The sequence below is a fragment of the Cnephaeus nilssonii genome, assembly GCF_951640355.1.
Source record: "Cnephaeus nilssonii genome assembly, chromosome: 6".
Lineage (NCBI taxonomy): Eukaryota > Metazoa > Chordata > Mammalia > Chiroptera > Vespertilionidae > Cnephaeus > Cnephaeus nilssonii.
In genome coordinates this window covers 67,033,354-67,058,128 of record NC_137077.1, presented here as the reverse complement: position 1 = coordinate 67,058,128, position 24,775 = coordinate 67,033,354, and the positions used below count along the sequence as shown (strand labels likewise).

The window sequence follows — 24,775 nt, the reverse complement described above, 5'->3', positions numbered from 1 at the left end:
CTGCTTGCAGAATAAATTCCAAAAGTCCTTAACATGACACAAATCCTTTCATGATCTGGCCCCAGCCTAAATATCCAAAACTTGTCTTTTATCACTTCCCTCCTCAATATCACACAAAACTCTACCTTCTTTGGATTATAAAGGTTTGGTGAAACAGTTATTTAAAGTAAAAATCCTAGAGAACTAGACGGAAAAAGAAGAGGGAAGAGAAAATAATAACTATAATAATAAATCTAAAGTCAGAAAGAAAGGAAACAGCAAAAAAGGGGAAAGCAAACCCTTCTAGATTATCACATTATATGCTATTACTTTACTCTAGATATGCCAGGACCATATCAAAGAGACAACTTGACTGGTGGCCTCTACTGTTACCACCCAAAATCCAAACAGGAAGGCTGAAGGAAAGATCACAGCCAGAATCATCTCCAAGCCCTACTAAGAGAGCAAAGAACCTGGCTTGGCACCCTACAATCCATCACACACATTATCAAGTATAAACATACTACAATCATGAATACTCTACACTGACTGAACTATTTATTCTGTGTTGTAGGTTTGTTTCTTACTTTCAGTTATTCCCTTAGCTTCTATTAGCCTTTTTCTATATGTAGACTCTTAAACCTCAGCGCAGTTGATAAATTGTGGATTATATAACAAAATCCATTATCATTCATCATGAATCCACCATCAACCCTGGCCTGGCACCAGGGGATGGAGATTTGCTGAGGCACATGGCCTTACACCAATATCCCAATGGAAACATTGGGCCTGGATAGGTCTATAAGCTCCTCCATTAACTAAATTTTGCCTACTCAGTTTTTCATCTTCTACTGTTAACATGTCCCTCCAGACAACCATTCCACCTGCTGTGTAACTAATCTTTATTATCAACAGCTCTTATCCCTTACACCAACCCGATGCCCGCCTCTTCTGTCCACATTCTAATCCTTATTTAGATCTGCTCTCATCCACACCCAGAGCCAGAGAGAAAGATGATAACTTTCCTAGATCTCCCATCACTGCTTTAACAGCATCATTCCTCCAGTTCCATGAAAAGCACTCTCCTCTTTTGAAGTCCATGGCTTTCACTAATCCTCTTCCCCATCTAGGACTCCAGGTGCTACTCACACTTTAAGAGTCTGAAACCTGGCTTACAGCTTTCTTACCAATATTAACAAGGAGTCCCTTAAAGCATTTTGGAAGTTTGTTCTAATATGGGCTCACAGTTCCCTTATATCTGCCAAATCCATGATTCTATCTTTAATCACCTTAGTCTATCCAACTTTGCAGTAACAGGTTTAAAATTCCTCCAACTCACCCTGAAATCTGAAACCCTCCTATCAGACTTTCTTTCCATCTCACTCATTTCAACAGTCCAGTCCTACTTTTTATTCTCATGGTGAGTTCTATTCTTCAACCATCCCAATCCATTATTCATGAATATCATTTCCATTATGGGTTCAGTTTCCTTTCCTCTCTGCCTCTCTGGAAACCATGGGTTACGATTTCAACAAAACTTTGTCACTCTAGATGTCTTACCCTCTTGACAGCTGACCATGGGTTCCTTATCAGTCTCCCAAGTTTCCACCATATCTGCTTTCTTTATTCCTTTCCGAAGGTTCTTAAAACTTGCAGAAAGGTCTAAACAGAAAGGTCCCCAACAAGGACAAGCCATTAAACATCAGGTAGCCCTTGGCTACTGTCTGGAAACTTTTTGGTTCTCTTCTTATAGATTCGGCTCTCCTGCAATATAAAAATCACTTACAGTAGTCTCTGCACATTGTATTTTCTTATTCTTTCTAGCACTCTTAAAAACAGAGCCTAAAATCACTGTACCCATTTCTTCACTACACTCTCCTTCACAGAACTGATCAGCTCTGTTCTACCACACTAATGAAATTTAAGGAGGTTCATCAATTATATTATTTTTCTTTTTAACTTCTCAAACTTCTTGACTCCAAGAAATTCCTGACCTGCCCACATTGCCTGCTGACAAGACCTGACTGGGTGATCCAAGCTTGGCTCAGGCATATCTCTCAAGCAGCAAAAATGAGCTAGGTGCTATAATCCCAAGACTGTCACACACATGACAGCAGACCACCCAACTGGCTGAGGCCCACCTAGCTGACAAACCAGCTATCGCCAGCTCATCAACAACACAGAGACTTTGCTTTAAAATTCCCATTTTTCACCCTAGCCGGTTTTGCTCAGTGGATGGAGCATCAGCCTGTGGACTGAAGGGTCCCGGGTTCAATTCCGGTCAAGGGCATATGCCCGGGTTGTGGGCTCCATCCCCAGGAGGGGGTGTGCAGGAGGCAGCCGATCAATGACTCTCTCTCATCATTGATGTTTCTATCTCTCTCTCCATCTCCTTTCCTCTCTGAAATCAATATTTTAAATAAATAAATAATAAAAATAAAATAAAATTCCCATTTCTCCTCCCCTATGCTAGATTCTCCAGAGCTTGGACTCTGCCCTGAATTCAGTTCCCTGTTTGCAGTAAAACTCAGTACTCAATGCTCCTTTTTTTTTTTTAATAATTCTTTATTGTTGAAAGTATTACATATGTATGTCCCCTTTTTCCTCTTTTCACATATATCTTCCACCAGAATGCCTTAAAGTGGTAATATCTGTACTACAACATTTATTAATTTTAGTTCAATATTGGTCAAAAGTACTTCTCATTAATTTTCATGCCTTATATATTAACCTAACCAAACGTTTTGGAAACCACCGACATTGTGACTTCTCTGAAGAGAATTCACTAATTTGGATGTTCAATGGACTTTCACTGAGTACCTACCATTTTCTACATACAATAGAAGCTGCTGATCTTACAAAGATGAGTAAGACACTTTGCCTGCATTCAAAGCATCCACAGTCTAGATGAGCAACAAGGACAGCAAGAAAGGACTATGAACAGCGAGATAATGAGTATAAAGGATGAGTGCACACAGTATTCTAAGAGTAGAGAGGAGGAGGATGACTAACTCTTCTTGGGGTAGTCAGGAACCCTCTACTTATATTCCTAATAGCTTAGTAATCCAACTCTTTTGTTACGATTTTTTTCTCAATGGGCCATTGTTATATTTGTACCGCAATTTAACCAGAATGTCTAGTGACAAAAGGACTCCTATTATTAACATGGGTATTTATAAACTAGAATATATGCTTAGAGTACATTAACCCACAGTTCTCTACTTCTCTTGTTAAAGTGAGACCTAAATTTCATTTTCAGTAGGATACATGCTTTAATATGCATGCATGTTTTAAATATATATACACAGTATCATCACTAGAACCCTGAGCATCAGAAATGTTCATCACATGTATGTGTGTGTGTGTACACTCCTGGGTGTATATGTATATACCACCATGGAAAATTTAGTGTATTCTTCCCATGGTAGTCAGCTAAAAATACATCTGGGGCACTGGTAGTAGGTTTTGCCTAGCATTCCTTCTCTAGAAACTCCTTGTTTTGCCACACACTCCCATCTATGAGGTAAAGCAGAAGATGCCATGTTCCTATTATGTGATTCCACATGTGTACTCTCTAGCCACAGTGATCAAAGATGATCATGTGATTCAAGCAAGGGTAACCAAGACGCTCCCTATATGTTTGGGAATTTATAAAGGTCCCTTTCCCTCTTGGTGGCTTCACTGTAATATGGAAAGCTTGGAAACTTTTGGCAGCAATATTTCACCAGGTGAACCAACAACAGAGGAAGCCTGTCCATGGTGAGAGAGGAAAGCAAAGCAGAAGCACTGACAAGGACCTGATACAGGATTGCCAAATTTCTCACAGTGCTCTAAGCCCCAGGTCCATCTCTGACCTGAGATTCTTTGAGCTATCCCAATATCTTTATAATAAATTTCCCTTTTTGCATACACTGAAATTGAGATTTTGTAACTTGCTAATATAAAGAATGCTGACTAAGAAGGTCTATATAACCAGTTACAACAGTGTAATTTACATCCATGAGATTGGCCAAGGCAAATGAAAACCCTCCTTGGTTGTGAGAGCCAATTAGAATACACAGAGAATATGAAGGATGGAAACTACAGAGCTGTTATTGACTTAATCCTTAAAGTCACTCTTGACTCTTTTGCTTCCCTACATTTACTTTTTCCTATCTTTTGTTTCTCACCAAGTACTACCAATTCTTCCTTTAAAATGCCTTTCATATTTATACTATGCCACTCATTTAAATTATAACCACTCTAGTTCAGAGTTTCCTACTAGTTAAATGGATCCTCTGCTTCTAATCTCCTCATGTCTACACATTGTGAATGCAGATTATAAAAATTACATGTGTCCTGTCTCCAGCTTTTAAATTTCAGTGGCTCTTACTGTTAACTAAACAAAATTTTAAAATTTAGCCAGGCATCAAGCTCTTTAACAATCTGGCTTCCATCTACCTCTCAAAGTTAAATATCACTACTCCCTCCTATGACTTCTGAATCTCATCAAATTAATTGTCATCATTAGAGTCAGTACAATGTGTCAGGCACTATGTTCAGGATTTTATAAACATAATTTCCTATAATACTTATAACAACTGTGGTGCTTTTCAAATGAGTCTTCAAATTCTTTGATACTACTCCCATTGAAAATGGGGCTATGAACCCTCTGCTAGAATCTGGGCCAACCTAAGTTTACAACTAACAGAATGACCCCAAAGTGGTGACACTGTTTAACTTCTTAAGGCTAGGTCAGAAAGGGTAATATAATATCTGTGTGTGTGTGTGTGTGTGTGAGAGAGAGAGAGAGAGAGAGAGAGAGAGAGAGAGAGAGAGAGAAGAAAATGATGGTGACTAATATAATCTATGTAACCTTTTATAATGGAACTAGAGGCCCAGTGCACAAAATTCTGGCACTGGGGTGGGAGAGGGGTGTATGGGGGTGTCCCTCAGCCTGGCCTGCACTCTCTCACAGTCTAGGACCCCTCGCTTCTTACCACCCACCTGCTCACTGCTCCTTACCGTTTGGCTTGCTGCTCCTTAGTGCTGCCTTGGAGGCGGGAGAGGCTCCCATCACCGCCGCTGTGCTCCCCAGCCATGAGCCTGGCTTCTGGCTGAGTAGCACTCCCCCTGTGGGAGCACACTGACCACCAGGGGGCAGCTCCTGTGTTGAGCGTCTGCCCCCTGGTGGTCAGTGCGCATAATAGCAACCGGTCGTTCTTATTGTTCCGCTGTAACAGTCACTTAGGTTTTTATTATATAGATGAACAGGCAGTGTAAATCTTTTGGTACATTCACCTTTAGAGGCCAGTAACAAGTCTGACAACATTAGGCTACCATTCTGCAAGGAAGCTCAAGCCACATGGAAAGTCCACTCATAGATGCTCCAGATGAGAGCCCTAACTAAGGGCTCAGATAACAGTTAACATCAAGTAAAGACACTTAGTAAAGAAGCCCCAGATAATTCTGGCTCCCAGCTGTCAAATTATGCCCACATATCAAGTCTCTACTGCTGTGACATTGTAGAACAGAGATGGGTCATTCCCTGCTCTTTACTGTTTGTACTCCTGACCCACAGAATCCATAACCATTAAAAATTGTTACTTTTTATTGCTAAGTTTTAGAGTGATTTCTTATTCAGCAATACCAATTAGAGCCTATTTTAGCACCCGGAAGTGGGGGACTGACATAACTAAGCCTCAAACATGTGGCATTGGCTTTGGGGCAAAAGCTTGAGGAAGCTGTGGGTGAGGGCTTGAAGAATACTAAGGTGAGTAGTACTGTGGGCTACACGAAAGGGGAATTTTGTGATATACTGGAAGAAAGTTTGGCAACAGTGTTCCCTATAGTATCATGGAAAATGAGAACTATAACTACTGAACTATATTTTCTAGATAAGGGTATTTCCAGGCATAACACTGAAAGTACCACCTGGCTTCTTTTCATTGGCCATAAAAATTGCAAAAAAAGGAGAGAAGAGCTTAAGAATTAACTGTCCAGTTTCTAAGCAAAATTTAGAAAAAAATTAGGACTTGCTGAGTTTGAAATGTAAACTCTTTCTTCAACCCTGCCTCTCAAGATAGCAAAAGATTTTCAAAGTAAGAAACAGCCCCAGGGGGAAAAATACACATCACTATCAGGGAAACATGGTCTAAAGATGCAACTAAGAATGTGACTTCAGAAATGAAGACTTCAGACACTCTTAAAGTGATGCCTCACAGGCCTTTTGAAAAAGACAAAAGGTTTTCTTAGGACCTTAAAGGTGTGCCTCGAAACCCTTCCTGTTAAACAATAAAGCATCTATGAATGCTAAGGGCAAATGCCTCAAGGCTCATCTTAAAGAGACCGATGGGTATAGTTTTTGTCTAATGGAATGGATATAACTTGATGTATAAAAAGCCAACATTCTTTATATAATTATAAATTATATAAAATTCTATACATGCTTGGACTTAAAGCAACAGAGCCAATACAAAAGAAAAATAAAGCCTTTGGAGCCTGAACTTTTTCCTAGTAGAAAGTAAGCTCAGAAGGTTTTTCAATTGTAAATACAAACTTCTTTTTAACTGGAAGAGAAAAGATGCCTTAAAAGACAAAACGTAAGAGCCCAAAGGGTGGGGCCACGCTCCAGAAAGAACAGCAATGAGCCATAATTAAGGAATTGTCAACATGTGCCCAGTTGGATTTCAAAATTGCTACAGGCCAGCAAATGCTGTATCTTCTCATTGTTCTCTATTCTTTTTGTTGTTGTTGTTGTTAATATATTTTATTGATTTTTTTTTTTTTTTACAGAGAGCAAGGGAGAGGGACAGAGTTAGAAACATAAATCAGCTGCCTCCTACACACCTCCTACTGGGGATGTGCCCGCAACCAAGATACATCTCCTTGACTAGAATCGAACCTGGGACCTTTCAGTCTGCAGGCCGATGCTCTATCCACTGAGCCAAACCAGTTAGGGCTGTTCTCTACTCTTGAATGAAAAGGTCTATTGCAACAGTCATATTCTCATCTTACCATTGTCTCTTGGGGGTGAGGAGTGGAGATAGATCATTTGTCTAATTAGTTAATAGGAACTCAGGAAGAGAGAAACCATGCCCAAGAAACCAAACCCAAGTACTCTCATCTGCACCCAGACCTAAACTAGATGGTGAGATCCTGCACCTCAAACTTGAGTCTGATGCTATAATGAATCAAACTTACTGGTGAGTGCATTTTATATGTGGAATGAATGTAAGTAATTTGTGACCAGAGAGCAAACTGTATTGATTTTCAAACAAGTCCACAAATTCTTTGACACTCCCCATCAAGAGATTGGGTCTATGCTCTCTTCAATCAAATCAGAATCATCCTTAATGACTTAACTTGTACCCATTAAAAAGCAGTAAAAGTGATGCTGTATGGCTTCTGAGGATAAGTCCAAAAGGGTCATAAAGCTTCTACTTAATTATTTTGAGACATTCGCCTTTGGAGCTACGTCACCATGTAAGAAGTCCAACCACTCTGAGGCCACCATGCTTTGAGCAAGCCCAGGATATGTGGGAAGGCCGCATACAAATGCTCTGACCAGCAGCCTGAGCTGACATCGCAGCAGACTGGCAGAACAACCAAACACAGTGAAGATGGTCCAGGGGATTCTGCTTTCCAGCAGGCAAGTCACCCCTACTCATCAAGTCTCTCCAGCTGAGGCCCCTGACATCAATGAGAAGAGACAGTGTCCCCACTGTGCCCTTCCAAATTCCTGACCCACTGAAACTTTTAGCATATTAAAAGGTTGTGTTATGCCACAAATTCTGGAGTTCATTATGCCATAATAGTAACTGGAACAATATTATAAAGGAAGAATTCATACTTCCAGTTTTCAAACAAGAAAACCAGGGTAAAGAGAGGCTAAGTAATTAACCAAGGTCATAGAAAAGCAAAGCAAAAGTTCGAAAGCAAACCTATATGATTCTAAAATCCATGTTTATATCCATAAAGCTACACTATTTCCCAAAGATATACCTATCTCTTTGTCTTTTCTTATTAATACTTCCCCTGCTGCAGGTTATATGCCTACATTCAGCTTCTTCTCTGAGACCAAATCATCATTCAGGGCCACGCTCAGTCCTATCTCCTCTAGGACGCACATACCTAGATCTAACCCTTAGCAAGTTCTCCATCTTCAAAACTGCCTTTAACTTAGTTTCTATAGCTTTAATTTGATAATTATTGAATGCTAGTAACACTAATTCACAATTGGTAAATTCATTGCTTTTCCAATGCACATTCCTTGGCTACCCTTTTGAATTATGTCCTTAGTCAAAGGTTTGAAATCCAAATGTCTACAGAATGAAAGCAGGTAATATACAATAGTGAAGTGGACTAGATGCAAAAGTACAAAAGTGGTCTTGATTAAGTTACACTGGAAAGCAAATGCCCCATGTAAATGGGTTGGCCACACTAACCTTCCGCATGCATATATCACCACCTGATATATGACACATTTGTTTATTGTCACTGTCTCCTCATTAGGATGTAAGTTTCTTGAGAGTAGAAACCCTGTCTCCTGTGTTCACTGCCATATCAGCAGAGCCTAGAACAATACCTGACACTCAGTCAATATATATCTTTTGAAGAAATAAACGAATGAACAAATATTGCCACACAGTAATGTGGGCCTAGCGACCCTCCCATTTTTTCAAGAGAAGCCAATAAATAAATAATTTTATGTGAAATCTCCCAATTTCTAAATTTTGTCAACTAATGATAAAAATGTTAATCCATGTTAGGGATGGGTAAACAAAACCTGTCTGCAGGCTTAGATTCAATCTGAAAGCTTCGTTTGCAATCTCTGTACTAGAGGGATCTTAGACTGTTTTTTATCTTTCTAATTACTCGGAATCATGCCTTGCAGAGTGTAGATAACTTGATAAACAAATAATGATGATGCTTCAACTATGCACACTTGAGGCACTGCTACAATCAAGCTATGTATTAAGATGCCACTCAAGTTTCTCTCTCCTATCCTGAAGGAACCTGCCTCAGCTTCTGATCCAAAATGACCTCCTGGACTTCACATAACCTTCCCACTTCCAAGATTTTAGAACTAAACTTCTACTTCTTCTAGCTGTTAAGAGTTGAGTAATGCCATTCCCATGGGCTCCCAGTAATAAAGAGGAAAAGCAGTGGAAAGAAAATAGATTGGATTTCCAAAGAGTGACAGAAAAAGAGATCCAGGCTTTAAAACATATTTCCACAGTTGATAAATAAGAGCTCCCAATGGCAATTTTGTTTTCCTTTCTACACTTCTCAGTGTTTGTAGATTATACAATCCAAAATTTTACTTCAATTGACCTTTCAATGTTCTCTAGTAGCATGTTTTATCTTTCCTACATAAAAATGATTAAGGAGGACTTTTAAAATGTTTACCAATTATTTAGATTCTTAACTCTAATACAGAGTCATGTCTAAATAATTAGAGTGTGTCTGGGTCACTTGAACATGGGTCACTTAACAGCAAGCATAACTGTGAAGGGCTGAGAACACTTTTAAGAAAACATACTTGGAAAAAACATTTCCATTGTACCCTATGCTGCTAGCTGACCCAAGGCAAGTCAATCATCATCTTCTGAAGACGTAAAAGGAAACGAGATGTCTTGGTGTTCCTTTTCTGTGTATGGTCCAATGTGTACAGCCTCGAAATATTCAGACATTACAAACATCAGAGGAATTCAACTTATCAAATGAGTATAAGTTCCAAAAAGTAAAATGTCATCCAGCCCGCTGTAGCCAGCATTTAGGATGTTATTTTAATGATTATGTAGTTGAATTTATATATATAGAATCTTCAATAATGGCATGAATTTTGTATGCAGGCAGATTTTATATTTTAAAACAAGCTCCACAGTGCTTTAAATTGAAAGTAACAGTGAGAAACATTTATTTAGCCAAACCTATATTTCAAAATTTAGGTTATTATAGAGCTATGAACTTCCTACAGAATAAGAATATAGATTTCTATTCACTTGTTTTGTTATGTTCAAGCAACACTGAATCTGATGGCCATTGGACGGGGAGAATCATTACCTGAATTCCGTTATAGACACACAAGTGAAGTGGTGAGACAGAGCTCCTAGGGCACACGGCAGAAAAGCCTAAAATTTTAAATCAGACCAACAGAGGTTTGACTTGCTTACTTTGTAAGCAACCCTGGGAAAGTACTTAATCTCTTTAAGCCTCAATTTACTCATTTGGAAAAATGGGATCATAATACCTTGCTTTAGGATTGACATGAAAATTAAAATAAATGCATATTTATTGTGTAATCCATTGAAATAAGGAGGAAATTGCTAACTTAGCATGGCTGACCTAGCCTCACTAATTAAATGCAGTAGGATGCAAACAGTGCCTAGAACACTATGGTGTCGCAAACAGTAGCTGCCATAGAGAGTCCAATTGATTCTTATTATAAATTTAATGCAAACAATAATTCTCCAGGCTTCCTATTACTACCCTTCCCTAAGAACATATTTTTATACATTTGGGTGTTATAGGCTAAAAGAAGCTCTTCACTGTACAGAAATTCTAGCACATTGGCAGAACTTATATGTACAAAAATGTTCACTGAGCATTGCTGTTAATCACTGAAAATCAGAAAAATAAAAATGTTCATCTATAGGAAGATGCAAATTTTGATGTATTCACTCAACCATTCTATTCAGATAAACCACAAAAACATAATTTTAAGCAAAAAGTAAAATGAAATGAAAATAAGTGGCAGAATGCAATCTATAATATAAAACCACTTATATGAAATTTTAAAGCATGATGTGTATTGTAAATGGATATATACATACTTAATAATTACAAAATAATATACATGGCAATGGCAGGATGCCAATTCAGTAGAGTTATTATCTGTAAGGAAGAAGGCAAGGCATGAGATCAGGCAGGGTGCACAGAGAGCTTCAATAGAGAGCTCTATCCAATATGTTTTACTTCTTCAAAAATTAATTAGAGTGAAGCAAAGATGATAAAATATTTAGATTCTATAGACCTGGCTAGTAAGTATATAGAGTGTATTATGTTATTCTCCACATTTTCTGTATATTTGAAATGTTTCACAATAAAATGAAGCAGCTTTCCCAATCATATAAATATTTCCCAAACAAACAACAGCTATTCCAGAGATTCTCAGGAGATAAAGAGGGACAGGGATAATGGGGTTGCGGGGGGGGGGGGGGTGAAGGAATAAGAGAGCTGGGTATAGAAGAGACATTCCTCTCTGACTCTTTGAAGCCTGGAAGATAATTTTTCTCCCAAAGGTTAAGGAAAGAATTCAGCTATATAAATGTGAGGAGGATAGGAATAATTAATTCATTGTTAATCCAGAAACCAGATTACTTTACAGAGTGTATATAATCCAAAAACATCATTAAGTTTAAAATACTTACTACAACCCCACTCTTGGTGATAGTTTCTCTGTATGTGAAGTTGCAAATAGCCCAGGCTAAGTAATATGTGGACATGAGAGGGGTCTGTGAAAAGTGATCCGTAACCCATCCATCTTCCTCAAACACGGAAGTTTCCACTGGCATATTGGATAAAGATAAGTAGGTTGCTTGATGCTTGATGCTGATTTTAAAAGTTGCCTTGTAGATGGGCTCATCAAAACAAGGAAATGCTTTTCTGGCATGTGTAGGCGAAAACTGAGTAACACCAAGGAATCTGAAAAACAGAAAATGACATTCCCAATTACATATATGGCTTCAATTATGATCACATAACATATTATTGCCAAATTCCAAGGTACTTTCCTTTTCTGAACCAAGCTTAAGTTCATATATAGCATAAAAGCACAATACACATATTTCCTCAACAATAAAAGTTCTTTGGGGAAGTTTTTGTCTCAATTAATGTAAATTCTCAATCCAGAGCAGTGCCTATTAGACAAAACACTATACAGAAAAACAACTCATTGGCATCACATTGGCAAACACTGGAAACTAATAATCCTCTTGTTTGGCATGCCTCCTTTTCCTCCCTGAAGCTGAACAACATGTAAAGTCAGTGAAACTAAAATCCAGAAGTTGTCATCACATATGTATAGAACATAGACCATCACTGGGAAACATCTGTGTTCTCAAATTTCATCATGACCTGATTTTAGTAAGAACATGGACTTTGAATTCTGACAGAACTTGGTCTGTATTCTGGATCTACAACATTCTTACCCATACCATCCTGTACAATTACTAAATTTACCTAAAGTGTAGTTGTTCATTGCTTAAAATAAAAATAATCTTGTTTAACTCAGAAAAAAAGCTTTTGTAAAGCTTAGGGTGGGAAAAAAGAGAATGTGAAGCACCTATCATGGTGAATAGATGAATAGCACCCAGTAGGCAGTTAATAAACAGCAGCCAGTCAAAAAATGGCAGCCACTGATTGACAATATCTTCAACCTTTCTTAGAGTGTTGTAACATATGTTTACATTGAGTACTGTAGACACCATTGCTTTTTACTACTCATAATATATATTTTTATATTACTATATTAATATAATAAATATCTGTATAATAAACCTATCAATGTGTACATATAAAATATATTTAATGCCCTCAAGTTTTCAGATCAAGCTGCAAAACTGCTTATTAAAATGCTAACTAGAAATAACTTTTTTCACATTTTATGGTTACAAATGAAAATGCTCATATTAAGGACTTTAAGAAGGACACTCTTTAAACTTAAAAAGGTCATTATTTATGAAAACATTCATGACAAGAGTTCATTACACTTTTTTAACAATACAAGTTGCAAAACTTGATATAACGCAAGTCAATATCAGACTCTTGGTAAAACATTACTGAGTTCTAAAGTTATTTCTTTAAAAAGCTCTTTCCCCCTTAAGTAATTCTGCCACCTCTCCCCTCACCGTCATCCAAGGTATGTACATGGTTAATCTAACATGGCACACTTTCCTACTGAGCCTGAACTTGGCCTCAAAATTCTCAGCACAGCACTTCAGTCAGCTACTACCAATCAATAGGTGTTGATGTGTGTGTTGAATCTTATTGGCTATCCTTGGCTCAAACCAGGAGTTGTAAATGTTTAGGCCATTTTAAAATGATACAGCTTACATTTATCATTGAGAGCCTACCTTTTTGAAGCTTCGTTTTGAAGTAGGGAAAAATAATACATTTTTAAGATTAATTGTTTACTGACTTTCAGAGAAAGAGTTTTTGATAGTTATCTTGGAAACAGTACTGGACTGCTCCATACCAGGGTTGGATAAATCACTTAACTGCCTGAGCCTATTTTTTCATTAATAGAAGGAAAACAGTAATGTTTTCTAGGACTTCCTTACAAAACTATTGAGACGATAAAACGAGACAACATATGGAAAACAAGTTTTAACTATAAATCTTCAGAAAAATATAAGGTTAAAGTTGGAAGCAATCTTAGAAACAAACTGTCCAACTCTCATGAATTTCTAAAATGAAAAAGTAGTTCCAGTAGGAGTAAGTGATTTGTCCAGAGTTACACAGGCAATTAGTGCAAAACCAGGTCTAGAATTCACTTTTTCTATATCTGAATAAAAGGTAATTATATTTCAAAAACAGTAAAATTAATCTTTAGCCATAATTTGTAAACAATATTTTAATTCAACTGTTGGTAATAAAAGTTCTTTCCAAATTTGCCAGTCATGGTAATATTTTCCCTATTATTTTTACTGATAACAGTATGATTTTTGCTTAATTAAATATCAGTACCTTTTAGTTAAAATGTACCCATTTACAATTTTCTCATCACATATTTTTGTTTTATATAATGTTCTTGAACCTTATCTTTCAATATCATTAATTAAAATGTCCACCAACCTTGATATTTCTCTACTGAGGCTACTTAAAAGATATCTATGAGATTTTATATATGAAAAAAGTGTTCTCTTTTAAAGTATCTGAGAACTCCAATTCCAGTCATTGCACAATTAGATAGTGTCTGCCCTTCATTATTAGGTGCATGGTAGAATTTTTTTTTAAAGATATAACCACTTTGCCCTTAAGTTCTTTGCAAACTAATTGAAAAGAATATCTATATTTATATATTCTAATACTAATAATACTATGGGGAAGGTTCTACAAGAGTTCAACAGAGTGGTTGCAATTAGAATGTATTAGTCATTATATAAAAGTCAAAGGTGTCTTTAGCACTAAGTAATTAATGGGTAGGAATTTATTAGATATAGAAATTCTAAATACCTTTGGGCTAATGGGAAATTAATAAACCAAATATTTATGCAAAAGAATCACATCTTTTTGCCTTACATAGTAAGTAAATGTGTTAGTAAAGCTAGCAATGTAAATAACTGATTCTCAGAGTTGAAAGGAACTGAAGAAATCATTTAGTGATTTTTTCTGCAATTAATATTCTTAATGAATTCATACATACAGTATATATCTATACACAGAGGGCCAAAATATACACTGATAGCGTCTAAATGAGAAAATACCAATTTCACAGTCTGGCACCTAAGGATGATTGCAATTGAATTTCAATTCAGTATTTAGAAAATCAAAAAAAGTCCCTTGGTAAAAAAAGAGCAGTAGGGTTAGATTACATGTAAGGTCTTTTCCAAGTCTGAGATCCTATAACTGAACAAAACTTAAACATAAAATATTCCAGGAATTTGATGAGGTTAATTACACTACCACTAGGTAGCTTTTTCCTATAAGTTCTATAATGCATGTTCCTCTCATTTGTTGAGTGTTTAATACTGAGGAGAAATATCTTTGCATCCTTCCCTCAAGGAGTTTACAGTCTAAATAAAAGAAATTAAATATATACTTAAATAGGCCATGACAAAGAAGAGAAATGTAGGAAGAAATTACATTCCCCTACAGCAGGGTTTTTCAATATCAGCATTACTACATTGTAGGTTGGTAATATTCATTGTCCAGGGCTGAGCTATGCACTGTAGGATGTTCAGCAGCAGCATCCCTGGCCTCCACCACTAGATGCCAGTGGTACCACCTCTTCCCAGTTGGGACAACCAAAATGTCTCCTGACATTGCAAATGTCCCCTGGGGGGACAAAATGGACCCAATTGAGAACTACCAGCCTGAAGAACTAAAGGAAACGGAAGAATTGGTCTTGGAGCCCAGGTAGTATTTTAAGGGTCAAAGACGATGGAGAAGTGAGCAAATTGACTCTGAGCAGCACTAAAATAAGCCTTTAAAACCACTTTGACTCACATATTGAGTTTGCGCCCTGTCTGCTCTCTTACAGCTTCTGGGTTTATCAGATCTCAGTATTGCCAGTCCATCTCTAACACCTCTCTCACCCTTGATACTCTCCTTTCTAACAAGGAGGTCTGATTTCAGGCTCAGTGCCCAACAGTGACTGCTGGGTTTCAAAATATAATCTAGTCTTCACTGCATATATTTTACAGTTGTCTTCAGTTGGTGGAAATAAGGCTTCTTTCCTGCTTACTGGCATTAAAAAACATCAAAGAGGGCTCTAGAGAAGGTGATTTGGGGTAGAAAATAATGAGTTTGGATTTAAATAAATTTAAGTGAGTCTGAGGTAATAGGTAGCAGGACACCAGGTAGAAGAAATACGAAAATATCATTAGAAATAGAAAACCTTTTAATATATCTAAAACAGATATGAAATACATATGTAAATACAACAAGTAGTAAAATAAAACAGCAGGGGGCAGAAGTTAATGGGGGGAAAGTATTTTGTTATCTGTTTTTTTTCCCTTGCTTTTTAAAACAAAATCATTTTTTAATCTTTTAATGAATCCCTCTATGACCATAAAAAATTCCACTTCCAAATGTGACATCCTGAAAGTGTCATTCCAAGGACGTCACTTGAGCATAACTAGAAAAATATGAATAGCAAACCTGCATTTTAATTCTCTTCTATCTAAAATAAATTACTTGATTTCTTAACAACTTCTCTATTTGACATTTTGGTTGAGCTAAGGAGAGCTTAAAGCTCTATGTTGCCTCTGAAGGATATAAAGAATTGATTTCTTCTTATTTCTGCGGAAGTTCACCAGGCAAGCTACTTGTGTCAGGTCATTATTATAAGATTCAGCAGAAGTAATGCATTAATGTTGGTTGATATTGCCAAGAAATTACAGTATGTGATACAAAACCATTTCTGTTCCATCATTTTCAGTTTGCCTTTTTATAAAGTTAAAATATGCAGAGGCAACCAACATTTGCATAGCACGATTCGTATTAAAAATTGATTCATGACTTTTCACTGTGGAACCCACCAAAACCAAGAGAACCTCACAAACGGTGTGGCGTATTTCAGAGGTTTCCGTTTTGGCCACTTCTATGCACACCACACACACAGCACAGTGAAAAATGGTCTTTGAACTTGCTTCTGTTGAGATTGCAAATTGCCTAGCATTGTCATAGTTTAATATTGGTAATAAAAACCCCCAAGATCTAAAGAAAAGTTCTAATGGCAATCTAGTTACTATTCAACTGTTCATAGTAAAATGGGCTCAGTTACAAGGTCATGGAAGTTACACATGTCCCATTTAAAGTTAAGGTTGTTAATCAAAATGCAAATTATTGCTCGATGAGAAAACATTTTAAGTCAAAAAGCATGTTGTTTAGACTGTGTGTTTTTATGTACTTCAATGAGTCATTAAACCTCTGCCATTTCAGAAGAAAAGTACTCCTGCTGAATATTCAGTGCTATAAGCAAGCGTGGAGTCTATTTTTTTAAATAACCATTCTAGTAAACTAAAAACATAATGCAATAATGCCAGCAATATGTATGTAGGAAGTGGAGCATGTGTGAATAATCGTGTTATAAAAACAGAGCATAACATTCATAATTGTTTTCCTATTTATGTACTAAATACTCTTATCAAAATGAATACTGAGTGTTTGATCACCACTGATGAAGAGTATTATGAATACATAACATTATTGTCCTGAGCCATAATATTAGGTTTTCATAAGAACAAATAAACTAGTGTCTGAGGCTCATTTGTTTGATATTGGAAAGAGGCAGAGCCTGGTGTAAGGATTATAAAGTACTGCTACTGTCAGAATGCCAATAAAGTCTTAGGAACAATATCAAATGACTGATGTGTCTTTCCCTTGGTACTGGGGATGCTTCTGTCTGCTGTCCTGGCTTCCCGTGACAAGGGGAGCATCCTCCCGGCCCTCCCATCGCTGGTTTCTGCTGTTCTCACTACTGGTAGAGAGCAGTGCCATAATCCCAGAATGTGCATCCCTTTGGTCCCCCACACCCTTCCTGCTCCCTCAACCCTCTCCACCCCTCAGTGTCTGAACCAAGCTGGGGACCTACCTAGCTGTGAAACACCACAGCCTTTCTCTGCGCTCTCCTCCTCCTGGTGAAAGGGCCCTGTTCCTTGCCCTCCTGTGTTTTGAACTCTGCTAAGGTGGCATAGCAAACAGCCGTGGAAGGAATGCCCACAGTGACCATTTCCCCACCGACTGGGTCCTCAGGGGCAACCCCGAGGCAATACATCGGCCCTACCTGACCTCGTACCAACCCAAGTAGTAGCTCTCCAGCCATAGAATCATAAAATATTAATACCCACCAAAGTGCTTTCCAATTGCCGGGCCTGTCCTAAATGCCTTATTTCTTAACTCCTGTAATCCTCACAATAACCCTGTGAAACGGGCTATCATTATCACCATTTTCCAGATGAGGACACCAGACCCAGAACAATTAGGAAACTTGGGCAAGGTCACAGAGCTAATCAGTGGCAGAGTCCGAACATGAACCCAGGCAGTCTGGTTCCAGAGTCCCTAAGCACGCTAAACACGCACACACGTTTCCATCAAGCAAACAACCACAGTGGCTAGAACAGATGCTTAAAAGGGATAAAAAGTAACCAGCAGCAGTCATTTTAAAATGCCATTCTTTGTTCATCCTCTGATTTTTATTTTTTTATTTTTTTTTGAGCAAAGATCTCAATAATTAAATTAAACCTTCACCCTGCAAGTCAACACATGGCCTCACCGGGAGGGGTGGGTTAACCCGTCTCTGCACCACCAGTGCCAGAGCTCCTTAACCCCGGGGCACTCAGCACCCAGAGGCTGAGAGGGTGCACCTGCAGGCAGGTGAGCCTGGGGCCCTTCACCCCCATTCAGCCCCACCCAATCGTGCCAATCTTCTTCCACCCTCACAGCCCAGCCACCACCCTCTAGCTGTGCCTGTTTATGAATCATTTCATATTGTCCCAGAAACTTGAGAAAAGCAGGGAGTATGTTTCATTTTTATGTTCTCCCAAATTCTATGCAGTAAAATTCTTTCTATGGGAGAAAGCATCCACTCTCTAGTGGCAGAAAACAGGGTTGCATGGGACTTTGAAAATCTGGAGGAACCCAGCCACTATTGCAAATCTGAGGGGATGTAAAGGACATGCAAAGAAATTGAAAGAACAACACTGACAACGATGATGATGATGATCGCTGGTGGCTGGGGGGTGAATATGGGGTGACGGAGGAATGCCTTCCTTACAGACTATAAAACACGTATGCATTAAAGGTAAATTATTTCTTCCTCAATCTTTCTATATAATTCTTTGAAGTCATGCTTAAGTAAATGAGTCCTAGTCTTGTAATATTATCAATCAAATGTCACCACCTCACAGCAAACCTACACTGACACCTGGTACTGTTGTCTCAAGCCCATCCGCAGACTCAGCGGCAAACTTTGGTTTAAGGAAATAAACATGTTGTGCAGACCAACAAATACAGGGAAGCCAGTCACAGGTCCGCCTTTGCTTGAAAGAGATCCAGAGCAAATAGGCCCTATTTGGAGTTGCTTTGAATAAATAAAAATATGGGTGAACTAATTTAACTCTTTTAGAGAAACTGTATACTTTCTTACTCTCCAGGGTGATCAAATCAGATGGCACCATGGAAAAAACACGGCAAGGCAAACCCCATTATATGGATTTTCCTCCCTGACTGATTCATGAAATGGTCAAAGCTTTTTTTAAAAAAATATTTTCTAGATTTAGATTAGTGGTGGCATTTTGAATTGAGACCAAAATTCAGCAGCATTGGACTCAATTTGGCCATATGGTTATGTGTGCCTGACAGGAAAACAATGAGCTAAGTCCATTAAGGAATCATATAAAAAAAAGTTCTCACAGAATTTTCAATTCAGAGCCTTCTGTAGGGGGCAAAAAGCTACATACAGCAACTTGTTCGTGTAAAGCTACTTCCTCACCAGAGGGACTGGGAGAAATGAAGTTTCTTTCAACATAAAAGCAATGTGGTCGTTTTCTTGCTTTAATTTAAATATCATGATTACTAATTAATTCATTTCAAAAAAAGGACAAGGCATGAAACCCTATATATTAATACAACAAAAGATCAAATGCCTACCCATAAAAACTTCTGTGCTCTCCACAAAAGTGTGTTTTGGGTTTTTTGTTTTTGTTTTTGTTTTTTTGCAATTCTTTTAGAGAACTGCAGTGTTATTTTCCCATTTTACTTGGAGATCACAGTTTCTCTCTAAATAATCCCTGATAGAAAAAGACCTATTTTAATTCTGTCTTCTGGCACTGTGGCATGTTACAGACCCAATCAAAGATTTGTCAAAGAAAAACAGTCTCCCTTTTGAAAGTGAATAAAATGTTCATTTACTTTGGTAAATCTCCTCTTTCAGTTAGACCATCTGGATCTAAATTAAGGTACCCAACTTTGAACATGGGTATGCTCACCATCTGGCTACCCAAAAGCGGCAATTACTTCAGGTAAATGAACATTTTTACCTAATTCTGAGCAAGTATATTCTACTATAGAATTCTAGGGCATAAATACACACCCTTTTTATCTGCCTGTTACACACGCACTTGAGGAAAAAGTGACTGTGTATTCTGCCTAATGGAGATAATTTACTGCTGTGTGTAAACATTTCAAATTTAAGACAATTTATTTACTTATTTTCAGTATTCAACAAGTGATCCATTTTCCCTTTAGCCAAATGGCCAACAGAAACGAGAGGATTTGGCTCAAGTAGAGAAACTTTGGGCTTCAATGGGGAACTTGTCTTCCAACCTTTCTCCGGGGCAGTCTGGGAGCCAGGAAAGAGAAGTCTTCCCTGTAGGACAGGACCAGGCCCCCTCCAAAGCCTTCCAGAGCTCAAAGGTATCCAGCACATGGTGAAATCTAATTTTCCTGCCCTCACCCAAACTGTTTCTCTCAGACCTCTGAGCAAGGAGTTGAAAAATCAGATTGGGAAATTCAGGAGTTGTTTCCACACAGGCTAAGGGGACTGAATTGTAGTGTTACTCTTTTAAATAGTTCAAGGTGCTTAACGTGACCCCTCATCGGCAGATTAAGTATTTGTTTTCATTGCAGAAATGATCTGATAATTAAATTGGCAAAAATGATGGCTTACTAAAGACCAAGGTATTTAATCATTAATCAAACGAAAAGTCTGAGTCTGTATCGGTGTCCTTTGGAAAGTGTGTTTTAAAATGTCAATTTACATTGCATTTTGGGGATGAAAACATCACCGATAAAAGTTTAACCCTGGCTGAGTTCCTGATAATGGCATGTTTAAAAATGCTCCCAGTTGCTCTAGTAATAACAACAACCAAAGATAAATGTTAATATATGTAATGTTGAGATAATTGTGAAATAGTTTATTTCTTTTGCCTTATCAACTCCAGTTATCAACATCCAAGAAATTATCATATCACTCTGGTATGCAAGGAGGAAAAAAAAAAAGGGAAACAAGACTTTCTCTAAGATGCTGTTTAGAAATAAAACCACGCTGGGATCTCCAGAAACATCGAATTCCGCATTTCTATTGGGATGCAGAATTTGGCCACATATGCACTAAACTTTCAACCAAGTTATTTGCATCTTTGGAGAAGCCTTAAGAAGAGAGTTTGAATACAAATATGCACCATGGGTATAAGAAATCAGTTAGGGTCAAGCAGAAACATCTGGCCTTTTTCAAGAGTCCTGTTAATTTGAAAGCACTGACCCAAAACAAGCTCAGTTCCACCAAACACATTGTGGCATGGCTCAAAAAACAGGATTTGTTGAAGTACTTACTTCACCACAGATTGATCAGTAATGATATGCAGCTCCCAGTATTGACATTTGGATACAACAAGTTTGTTTCTAAACCTAACATGCACATTTACCTTCTCTGCCTTTAACCCCCCATTTGATATGATCATGGGTTTAATCTGCATGCCTTCGAATGTTGGAGGAAGTGGTGGGAGGGGATTTAAATTGTCCACATCTGATCTTAGGAGAATGAATAATTTATACATTCACTTATAGATTTTAACTATCATACAACTACTACAGCATTGGACAATTTATTTATATGATGTTACTTCATGGTACTCTATAAATAATAAAGCATTTGTGTTCTCCCCGAACACACTGAAATTCCCCCAGCCTCTTATACAATAACTGCTGAGAGTTTTCAGACAACAGGAGCCCTAGCCCAGGGATCAGAAAACCAAAGTTCACGTCCCAGCTCTCCACTGACAAGCCTGCTGCCCTCAGGCACCCTGGCTGCTCAGAGCCCAGTTTAGTGCAGTTGGGAGAATGACTTGAGGACAAAGGAGGCTCTGCCAGTGGCATCATTACTAATATCCAACCTGCCTCTGCTTCTACGGTTGCCAATCTCATTTTCTGTTGTTCCGAAGTCCTACAGTCATTTAATTAATCAGTTATTTTTAATGCAATGGGTTAGGGCAAAAAGCAAGAATAACTTTTTTATTCACTCAGCAATACGCTTGAGGGCTAACTACCACGGACACTCAAAACAGTTAACATTTACAATGAATACTCTAAATGCCAGGTAGAGGGTCAAGTGATTTTCAATCTATTAGCTTATGGACACCTGCAACAATCCTGAGGAGAGTCTCATTATTATCATCCCCAAATTAAAAATAAAAATATTGGGCCCAGGAGCCACACAGCCCTGCTTTGTGGGCTAAGGGACAAGTTACGTGAGTTCTCTGTGCCTTCATTTCCCCATCCGTTATCCATTAAGCAATAAGCTCTAGAGGTAGTCAGGGATTGGTGACTCAGGTTTCTCTGCTTGCTCAAGTCTGCAGCTGGGATGTGACTCCCGGTCTGTTGGACTCCCAAGTCTGAGCTCTAACAAGTGGGTGAAAAGACCCACAGACTCTCAAATAAATAAATAAAACAGATTACTGCCCAAATCCAAACACCATCAAGGCACTCGCTAGCAAGGCATTTGAGACTGACCGCTAGCTTTCCCTCCAGTCACCAAAGGAGTCAGAAACTCGGGAACAAACACCTGCAGTCACTGCCTTGGGCTGGAGCTGGAGGCACCCGCGAGGACCTCCTCACCGGCCCCGCCCCTTTAGTCTGTCACCGGACTGGCTCGCTCTCACTACTCTAAATCTCAACTTCCAGTTTTGGAAAACTTTATGCAGCTAAAGCCCATTCTCTGCTCTGTGCCAGCCAGATAATAGGCGAGGTGGGCATTTGGGGGGGGGGGGGTCGGGTAGGAAGGGGATTTGCCCTGCCCTTTCCTGCGCTGACAATCCCCCATCCCCACCCCCATGAGCAGCTGCCCTGGCCTTTTGTCACTAACTTATATTTCCTCGACGGTAACTTGGCAGGACTTTTGACATTACCCTGGCATCGCTCAGATTACACACTACTCTTTAAAAAAAAGAGCCCAGCGCTGGCTGGCTAAGGAACTTGGACGGACAGGGAGGGAGATCCAGACTAGAGGAGGGGTTAACATTCCTCGTCCGCCACTGGTGAGTTTGTGGAGCTGGCAACAGTGAGAGCTCCGGCACCTGGGGGACCCTGAGGGTTCTGGGTGATCAGCCTACCCCACCTTGCCTTCTCTCCCCCACCCTTCGCTTCCCGGACGCCGGGCGGTTCGCGGGGGTCGCAGGCCGCCCAGCGGTGAGCGCAGCCTGGCGGGGTGGGGCGGTGCCGGGCGCCGCCTCCCTCCGTACCTTCTCTCCCCGTGGAGCACGTAGGAGCTGCGGAAGAAGCCCAGGAGCTCGTTCTCGATCAGGGCGTTGTAGATGATCTTCAGGTTGTAATTCCTCTGCGCGTCCAGGGTCCGGTTGAGCACCACCACCAACACCTGGGTTGGCGGGTAGAGGAAAAAGCCGGCCACCGGGACAGCCCCGGCCACCCGGTCCTCGGCCACCTGCACCTTCTCCACCGCCACCCGGGAGGCGTGCAGCACGACGTAGCGGGTGGCGTTCCGGCACGCGATCTCCACGTTGACCTCGCCGGCGAAGGTGAAATTCTCCATGAAGGCGGTGAGCATCAGATTGTAGTGCAGCGGCTTGAGGTGGCCGGACAGGCGCAGCTGCGTCCAGGGCTGCCACGGCTCCTGCTCTGCCTCCGACGGCGGCTGGGCGGACGGGGTCCCGGGGGTGGTCTCCCCGCCCGCGTCTGGCGGCGAGGAGTCCCCGCCGGCTCGGTGGTCGTGCCGGGCAGAACCCGGGAGGCTCCCATTGCCACCGCGCGGCGGGAAGCCGGCGGGGCCGCCGTCTGCGCCGGGCGCCGCGCTGGCCCCGCACTCGTCGAAGCGCAAGCTGAGCAGCACGGCGAGCATCGTGACCGCGAGCAGCGCCACGATGGACACGGCGAAGGCCAGGACGAGCCGCTTGTGCACCGTGATGTGGCGCTCGGTGGTGCGGGGTCGCACCCCCACGGAGTCCGCCCACGGGTCCGAGAGCCCCCTGCCGCCGGCCCGGAGCGCGGCGTCGTTATCCCCCATCGTGGCCGCGAAGGGTGAGCGGCTCTTCTCTGCCCCCTCCTCCTCCTCCTTCTTCTTCTTCCTCTTCTTTTTCTTCTTCTTCTTTTTCTTCTCCTCCTCTTGCTCCCCCCGCTCGCCGTCCAGGGCCATCACACCGCCTCCTCCCCCGCCCCCGCCCCCTCCAGCACCCCCCGCGGGCTGGCCACCCGGGCCAGCGCCGGCGCAGGCATCAGAGAGCGCACGCGGGTAGAGGGCGCGTCGCCAGCCGGGACCCCGGGGAGGCTGGCCTGGGTGCTTTTGAGACGGGCTCTAGCCGCAGGCGACGGCACCCTCCGCGCCCCCCATCAGCCCCGCCTCTCTCCTGACACCGGCGGCCGAGGCGCGGGGTGGCGAGCTCTGGGACGCGCCCAACTTGGAAAGCGTCTCTCTCGTCCCGACGCGCGCTACTTCTCCGGCGAGCGCGGGGCGCCCGGGCACATGCTGCCCCCGCCCCTGTGCGCCTGCGGCTCCCGGCTCGCCCTCCCCTGCGCCGAGCTATCGCCCGGGGCCGCGGGAGCCTGCCAGCGGGTCCTTGGCTGGAAAGGACCGGGAGCGGTGGAGAGGGAAGTTAGGGCTTCCGCTTTCTCTCCCCACTCCGGCGGCGGCGTTCAGTCCTCCGGGTGGGCTGTGCTCGCAGCAGCAGAGGCAGCAGCGGCGGCAGACTGGGCGCCCGAGCCATGCACCCCGCAGCCGGGAATGAGAGGCTGGCCGGGGAGGAAGCGACGGGGGTGAAGCAGCCGGGGGAGGTCCCAGGGCCGCAGAGCTGCGCCGGGAATCTGTCCTGGAAGAGCCTTCTCTTCTCCCTGGACACTTTAAGCGGTGGCGGCGGCCAGCGGCGAAAGGTTGCAGACCGGACGGCGAGCCTCCCTCTTTCCGATGTTGCTGTGACGGCCGGAGAACACAAGTGAGCAAGAAGTGCCAGGCCGGGCCATCCCCTTCAGGTAGATGACGCCCTGGGTTTCCTCGTTATCCCCGTGGGGAGAGCCAGAGTGCGTGTGTGTGAGTGCGTGTGCCTGTGTGTGCTCGTGTGTGCGTGTGCACAGGCTCCAGGTC

General features: G+C 41.1%; 1 protein-coding gene across 1 annotated transcript in view; it reads right to left on the bottom strand.

The window, feature by feature from the left end:
• TRHDE (thyrotropin releasing hormone degrading enzyme) overlaps positions 1-23,833 on the bottom strand; it is a gene marked incomplete at its 5' end in the record, with an annotated part of 366,323 nt that extends 342,490 nt beyond the window's left edge. The window contains 2 exons of the mRNA XM_079775459.1: positions 11,394-11,667; positions 22,926-23,833. Coding sequence (XP_079631585.1) covers positions 11,394-11,667; positions 22,926-23,833 — 1,182 coding nt within the window. The remainder of the gene's footprint in view (positions 1-11,393; positions 11,668-22,925) is intronic.
• Between the last annotated feature and the right edge of the window lie 942 nt (positions 23,834-24,775).